Raw genomic sequence first — 8,219 nt, forward strand, 5'->3', positions numbered from 1 at the left:
ATCTGGAGTGTTGTCATACCAATCACAACAGAATACAGTACACCGCAATCCAACCATACCAGGATACTGAATATCCAAATTTTCTTTTATGTTACCGTAGTACACATCGTCACCGGATGAAGACCAAACACCAGCGTCATAAATTGTCCTAGAATGGCCTTTTTTGTGAATGCATATCCCAAATACAATATTTTAGATATGATTTGACCACATAGTTTGGTCCCCGCACAAATTTGCATATCCAATCATCGAACCTTCACCTCTGGTCAAACCTTCAGTCACCTATAAATAAAAAACATGTTAGTGCGTTTACCTGTGATAAGTTATTTAATTAAATATATATAACTAATTTTTTTGTACACACTCACATAATTAAGAAGCCATCCGACAATTTTTTTATGTCCGAGTTGTTCAAGCACCTCTTATGTGGCTGTCTGTAAGTCAACCGCAGCTCTGCCATATAAATACTATACAAAAATGATGTTATTAATCTGAAATAAAACTTATTGAATAATCTGACCATTTGAATGAAATAAAAATATTTACCTTCACAGTTGGTGAACAAATATGTTTGCAAATGAGCGTGCTCCTTCTCAGCGTGCAAATAAAAAACTATGCCTGTTTAAGTTTTTTAAAATTATAGCATATGTATAAAAATGTATATGTTTTTACTTACAAAATTATTTGAATTATATATATTTGGTAAAAAAATTTACATATCAAATAAAATGAAAAAGGGAAGAAAAAAGAAATGTTTTAAAAAAAAATGTATGTGATCAATGATTATGATTGTACAAGGGTAAAATGTGTTATATTAAAAATATGCAGAATAATTATGATTGTGTAAATTTAGTTGTATTGTTACTTAGTTGATTATCATTTTTTTGTTGGTCGACGATTATGATTGTGTATAGGGTAAAATGTGTTATATTAAGTAAAAATATGCAGAATAATTATGATTGTGTAAATTTAGTTGTATTGGTTTTAGTTGATTATCATTTTTTGTTGGTTGACGATTATGAATTTATGATTGTCTTTAAAGGTAAGATTTAAAAAATTGTTATAGGATTATGACATTTTTGGAGTAAGAAAGTGTATAAAATTTTCTTATATTATAATGGATATATATAGAAGATGAACATGATTAATGCAACAAATGAAGAATAATTTATGGGTCAAAAAAAACAAATGAAGAATGAATTGAAATCCCATATCTAGAAAGTAGAAACTGAGGTGGCTGGTGATGATAATGTTGGTTTTTAAGAATTTTTATTTTGACACAAGCAAATCAAGAATGAAGAAGCTCATGCTAACTTCAAAATGCGTTAATGGAACATTTATCATCTAAATACAATTTAGTGAAATCCTTATAAATTAATAATGTTGGGACTACACCAAAACTATAATTTTTTTATTAATTTATCGATATACTAATTGAACCAAAAACTCAATTAGAGACTATAAAATTATATTATTTTATAGAGATTTTTAGTATATATTAATTTATAAAGTATTAATTTAAAGAGGTTATATTGTATATGAATTCTGAGAATTAGTACCATGTAATATTTTATTTTTTATTTTCAAAACTATTATAATTTTATATGAAAATTATAATTAATCAATAACAAATAGCTATCATTTATTAAATTTATAAAATAAAATTTATAATTAAAATAATTAAAAGAAGAAAACATTATTATTATTATTCATCAAAATTTTCAATTATTGGCTAAAAATAATCTACATAATCATGTACTTGTGGTGAGTGGTTAGTAGGTGTTTCCGTTGTCCGCAAGGTCGAGAGTTCAATTCCACTGTTGTTCGTTGATTTGTGGTGATTATTTTGAAGGGTCTTTGGGTCCAATACGGAAAATTTTTGGTCCAAGCAACGCGTGGCCACTGGTAGATTAAAATGGTGTGATCACCAGCTCTTGGATGTCTTCGGCGGGCTCTAACGGTCATTAGACGCTAGTCGAATCTCTCTCGAAGGCATCTGGATACCAGAGTTAAAAAAAAAAAAAAATCAGTTCGAAAATCCTGCTGTGCTAAGACAATGGCGGATCTATTATTTGATGTCATCGTAAAACTGAAACAATACAAGTTAAATTCCCGACTCCACATGGATGTCTGAAGTAGATTATAGATGCACAATATTGTGGTCGAAAATAATAAAAATAAAATAGAATTATTTCAACAAGAAGAAGGAAAAAAACGAACACGAGAACCCTCCTTCAAAAGGATTACACACGTGTCGATAAACCTAGCTAACTTCTTCCCCCTCCTTTGTCGCTCTTCGATTCTCATCTCACAGACCGCCGTTTTAACCTTTTTCGAGTTTTGCCTACTGTTTTTTTGTTGGTTAGAAACGGGAAAACAAATAAAGAAGAGCCGAAGAATTATAAAAAACAAGAGATTGGTCAGAACCCAGACTAGAAGAAGGCATCTAGAAGCCGCAAATTCATCTCCCACTCCTCATTGAAACCCTAAAACTTCGGAATTGCACACTCTCAGAACAGATGACTACCAAAGGAGAAAAGAGGATAGTGAGCGAAGAAGACAAGATATTCGCCAAGAATTTCAACATAATGGATCACCCCGACATCCCTACCGGACTTCCTCCGCATCTGCAACTCCAGCGAACTCGTGTCCTCTGTAAAAACGACGCTCCTATTCATGTCTCTCTCTCTCTCTATCTCTTTTTACTTTACTTTCAAAAAGCTTTGCTTTGTTTCTTTCTTTGAGTTGGGTTTGGTCTCTCTTTAATCTTTGTGTGCGTGTTCCCGTAGACGGCGAGTGTCAGTTACTCGGGTGCCTATAACGCCGTGGGAGTGGACAACAGTGTGAAACTTGAAAACTTCTCTGAGAATTTCAAAGTTGATGTCATTGAAATTTCAAAAGATGGCATGGAATTGACATTTGATATGATCGGTATAGATGCAGCAATCGCCAATGCCTTCAGAAGGATCCTTCTAGCTGAGGTCTCTCTGTCAAAATTAACCTCTCTGGATCTTTGATTCTTTAGTCTTTTTTGTTTTTTTTTGTTTTTAAGGTGTTTCCTTTTGTTCTTGCTGCAGCTTCCTACGATGGCTTTTGAAAAAGTGTTTATAGCAAACAACACATCTATTGTTCAAGATGAAGTTCTTGCTCAGAGGATGGGTCTTGTTCCTATTGCTGCAGACCCCAAGCTCTTCGAGTACTTATCTGGTACGACAGACATTATGTGGCATTTGATTCTTTATTTGTAAGCAATTATATATGTTTAATTACTTTATCTCTGTGTCCGTAGAGAACGACCAGCCAAATGAAAAGAACACCATTGTCTTCAAACTCCATGCGAAATGTGCAAAAGGTGAAGGACGTAAGAAAGGTAATATTGTTTTCTATCAGAAAGGTTCATAATTGGTAGCTTCTCATGAATCTTTTCTTGTAGTTTTGACGGAGCAATTGATTTGGTTACCTAATGGAAGTGAGTTGGTTAAAGAATCAGGAGATTCGAACTCAAAGCCTAAAACTTACACTTCCTTCAGCCGCAGCCAAAAAGAGTCCTTCCCGGAATTCGCTGATAATCCTATCACTCCGAGCTATCCTGACATACTGATCGCAAAGCTCGGCCCTGGTCACGTACTGTTTTATATATCTTTAGGAATTTACTTGCAATGAGAGATGAATCAAACACTTGTAAAACTTTATGTAGGAGATTGAGCTGGAGGCTCATGCGGTTAAGGGCATTGGTAAAACACATGCAAAGTGGTCACCGGTAGCCACGGCTTGGTATCGAATGCTTCCTGAGGTGACAAATTTATAACTTCAGCTTCATTCAGCCTTGCCTCCTGATCCTAGTCTTTTCTTGTAATGATTCTTGTTTGGTAATATCTTGTAGGTTATTCTACTAGGGGAAGTTGAGGATGAAGATGCTGAACGACTCGTAAAAGCCTGCCCGGAGAATGTTTTTGACATTGAAGACATGGGCAATGGTAAAAGTAAAATCCTTCCTTTAAACAATAGGAGAGGATGATGACTTTGGCTGCAACCACTATCTCTCACTCTCTGCTGTTGGATTATCCTAACTGACTTTGCGGAAATGGAACACAGGTAGGAAGAGGGCAACAGTAGCACGGCCACGTGATTGCACGTTGTGTAGGCAATGCGTGAGGCAAAATTATGGAGAGGAAGTAAACAAAGGAGTAGAAGAAAAAGAATGGATAGAGAATGTGTCTCTTCGACGTGTCAAGAACCATTTTATATGTAAGCAAAAAAAAATGCTCTTCATTTCATGATCTCTCTGAAAGAAAAATGTGATTGAGTTTGTGTATGTTTGTTTCAGTTAAGATTGAGTCTACTGGATCATTGCCTCCGGATGTTCTCTTCACTGAAGCTGTCAAGATATTGGAAGATAAATGTGAACGTGTTATCGCTAACCTCTCCTGAAAGAAGATTGATTGGTTTAGTACTTTAGTTCTCTACTGGCATGGTTCCGGTTTAGTTCGGTTTTGGGTTTTGCATCAAATCTTCTCCTTGATTTCAATACTAAGAACATTGAAATGTTCATGTTGCATCAGTTCGTTTGAGTCTAACTAGGTTCACCAAATTGAAACTTTGTTTCGGTTTTCTACGAGCTTATGTAGAATTGAACCGTTAAATTCAGAACGATATAAATTTCTTGCTCCAATTTGGTTTCTTTCTGAATTGAACGTTGGCTATAAGAAGCCGAGTAACTAGATGATACGTTTTACTGTATCAAACTTGTAGAACAGAGATTAAAGAGAAATACTGATTATATTTAATACGATAAGTTTTTACAGGTTTGAGAGAAATTGTACTCTCCATGAACATGATTTGATCAAGCCTGTCATGGCATAACAGGACAAACTTGTCTAAACCAACAAGTCCTATACATTAAGTTATTTACAACGGTGTCTCTAGCTTTCCCAGGAGGTCAGGGAGATTGAGATAGTCTAGAGATGGAAGAGGGAAGTGCTTCCTAAAAGCATCCTCCACCTCAATCATCCACATAGAAACCCATTAAATTAGAACAATCATTTCACAATCAACTAGTGTTTCGCCAGGTTCTCTGTTAAATTCACACATTATGAACACTTTCACCTGAGTAAGAACGTACATCACCCTTTTTTCCCTTTAGTTCGATTGAGAGAAGTGAAACGAAGACGCAGAAGAACCAACCTTACCTATCTCATGTGATGGATTTACGAAGCACGGCTGAAAAGAGAAAACGGCTTGCAATACATTAAGATAAAAACTAAAGGATGACGTATAAGGCATTAATGCGTTGAGTTTAAATACGGCGGAGTATTGGATATGTGAAGTTATTTATTTCCTCCCACATCGCTGGTTTACAAGCAAGCCGTAATGTTTATATAGCGAAGAGAAGAAGAGAGAGGTCACGACCTTACTTGAACAGGATCTGTTCTATAGGCTCGTACCTCTGTATCCTGTCTTTCTAAGGAGACAGACCCCCAAAACCTGGTTGATGAATCATACCCGTGCGATCTGAGTGTGATTAACGGTTAGGACTGTCTTCGGATTCTCCGCGCTGTAGAGGATCGCTATCCGGCTTGGTCTGATCTCTCCGGAGTGGTCGCATGGCTGTCTGACAGGCCTCTTTTTTTATTTATTTTAAACCCCTCTCATATTTTAAAAATTTTCACCTCTATTTCTTTAACAGTTTTTGCCTATCTTCACCGACCCAGAATCCATTTACCATCGGATCGAACAGTCTAAAATGAAGAATGAAGATCAAAATCATTTTACAATATTTGCTTGTTCTTATCGTGACTCTGTATCCTTCGAAGCTCAAACTATATGGGATCAGAGTGATGTAGATTGTTTAATTTCGGTGAACTTTGCAGTTTAAAGACTTATCGAACCGCTTAAGTTTCAGAGTATTGAGTTTTGAGGATAGTTTGGTGATTATCTACTCTCACAACACATTGAGCTATGGCTTTAAAGTTATTGTTGCAAGACATATGAGTATATGACTAGACAGAATTCACCCGAGTCAATTCTTTTGATTCGCTAAAGTAACCTTTTTGTTGTTCTTTTGTCATTGTGATATGTTAAGCATACTTTGGGAGTTTCTTGCAGGTCCTTGTACACTCTTGATCATATATTTTAACGTCACTGCAGTCAAATACCGTTTTAACCACAGGTCGAAATGAAATGGGAACATGATTATGTGGACTGGTACTGATTAGTTATTACCAAACCTTAAAGCATCAAGTTTTGTTGTTCTTTGAGTTTATTTGGCTCGCTCGGCTCAAAATGATTCCACAATCTTTTTTTTAATCATATCAAAGTATTTCTTCTGAGGGTCCATGTTTCCTCCAATCAGAAAGAGTTGTAGATATATGGCATTTTGAGTTCTAAAATTAGATTTTTATATATTTGTATGAGACGGATTACATTCCTCCACAAAGCCCATCAGATAGCATGTCTGTCCCATCAAATCCAGAAATCAGCTCGGCTCTACGAGCCTCGAAAACGATGCATTAGCTTGGCTTGTTATTACTTTAAGCCGACCAAAAAGAGCGACTAAAAGCATCCACCTCAGCGGCTCGAGATAACGACCTGGTTACTCAGCTCGACAAGATAAAGCCCATTAGGACAATGCGACCTAGGGGAAAGAGAAATGCAGACCATCTATATAAAGAGTGGAATGGACAACAAGAAAGGGATCCAAACATCACCATACACAATTGGCGGCTAGAATTAAGGTTTTATTTGCTTTGTATTCTTGTCAGCTTGTACTTTCCCAGCTAGCTCTCTAAGCACCGGCTTGTTTCACCATTCGTTTTATCATTTGTAACCAACAAACATTTTTCTGATCTAATAAAACGCATTCGAAACTAATCCACCGACGAGTTTCGTCTCTTTACTTGTTTCCGACCAAACTCGGTTCAGATAATATTTTATGATAAATGTCGGGTAATTCATATAAATTTAAATATTTAGGTAATTCAGTACTTTCGAATGATCCATATAATTTTAAATATTTTGGATAAAAAAATATCCGAGTAATTCAATTTTTTATGGTAGTTTAATTTATAACTAGTATTTTAAAATGTTAAAAAAAACAAGTATTTTAAAAAATATTTAATAATTTTAAAACTAAATATAATACATACATGTGATCTCCATTTCTTTTTTCAACTAGTTGAATAAAGTTATGTTCATATTTGATGTTGGATGCAAATATTCATATATGTTAGTTTGGACAATATTGCATATGTATCCAAATGCTGCATATGGAAAATTTAGATATTTTAGATGCAAAAATTTAGAGTTTGAATGCAAAATTAACATCTTAAAATCCAAAAAAATAAATATACGCCAGTACAAGTATAAGTATAAAATGCCTAATTTTATATTAATTAGTTATATATATATATTTAAAACCAAAAATTATATATCCTGCCGAGACCGAAAATCATGGGTTTCTATCAAAATTATAAAATCATGTTTTCTTGCCAAAATTGTAAAACCAAACAGTAAAATTGAGGTTTTCTGCCAAGACCATAAAATCTAAATTTTCCATAAAAAATTACATTTTTCCCACGAAAACCGTAATACCACGTTTTTCATGCTCAACCGTAAAATAAAATTTTCCTGCCAACACTGTAATATTGTCTCTTCCTTGCAAAACAATAAAATCACGTTTTTGCATTAAAATCATAAAATCGTGTTTTCTTTAGTAAAAATGAGTTTTCCACCAAATATGAAAACGAACATATATGTTCGTTTTCATATTTGGTGGAAAACTCAATTTTTACTTTACTCATTTTTACTTTACTCATTGTATAGATGATCATAAACCATGAAATAATAAAATTTCAAAACGAATTGTAAGTATTCCCTTTACCGTTCATTAAAGTGTATAAGTGTTTCTCTTATGTTGTGGGGATTTCGTTCTTATAATCGGAAAAATGTTTATTATAGGGTAAAGAACAAATTTTTGACTTCATAATCAGTCTAAGACACTTAATAAGGGTTATATAAGTGTTATTCAAACCGCAAAACGTTGTTTTCGGTTTAAAAACCCTCCTTCCTCGGAATTTCCTCGGAATTCCGTCGGAATATTTCGAGGAAATACCGAGGAACTAGTGTTTGCAGAATATTCCAATAATAAAAAAAAAAGTCGATGCTAGTCTGTTTCCGAGTCATCATCACCAGATGAATCTGAATCTGGATCTTGGTGAAAC

At 34.4% G+C, this 8,219-nt stretch overlaps 1 protein-coding gene across 1 annotated transcript; it reads left to right on the forward strand.

Annotated features, from left to right (window-relative positions):
• Positions 1-2,251: 2,251 nt before the first annotated feature.
• LOC106341729 (DNA-directed RNA polymerases I and III subunit rpac1) lies at positions 2,252-4,672 on the forward strand. The gene is made up of 9 exons (XM_013780437.1): positions 2,252-2,678; positions 2,790-2,981; positions 3,078-3,207; positions 3,290-3,370; positions 3,434-3,624; positions 3,698-3,793; positions 3,884-3,977; positions 4,096-4,248; positions 4,328-4,672. Exons 1-9 carry the CDS (start codon positions 2,520-2,522, stop codon positions 4,429-4,431), a joined length of 1,200 nt encoding a protein of 399 aa, XP_013635891.1. The 5' UTR covers positions 2,252-2,519; the 3' UTR covers positions 4,432-4,672.
• Positions 4,673-8,219: the final 3,547 nt, after the last annotated feature.

Source organism: Brassica oleracea, chromosome C1 (assembly GCF_000695525.1).
Source record: "Brassica oleracea var. oleracea cultivar TO1000 chromosome C1, BOL, whole genome shotgun sequence".
Classification (NCBI taxonomy): Eukaryota; Viridiplantae; Streptophyta; class Magnoliopsida; order Brassicales; family Brassicaceae; genus Brassica; species Brassica oleracea.

Bases quoted from the DNA above. Each gene is read 5' to 3' on its own strand.
- LOC106341729 (XM_013780437.1), top strand. From the start codon at position 2,520: ATGACTACCAAAGGAGAAAAGAGGATAGTGAGCGAAGAAGACAAGATA. The intron at 2,982-3,077 runs GTCTCTCTGTCA...TTCTTGCTGCAG, and splicing joins GAAGGATCCTTCTAGCTGAG to CTTCCTACGATGGCTTTTGA. The intron at 3,371-3,433 runs GTAATATTGTTT...CTTTTCTTGTAG, and splicing joins AGGTGAAGGACGTAAGAAAG to TTTTGACGGAGCAATTGATT.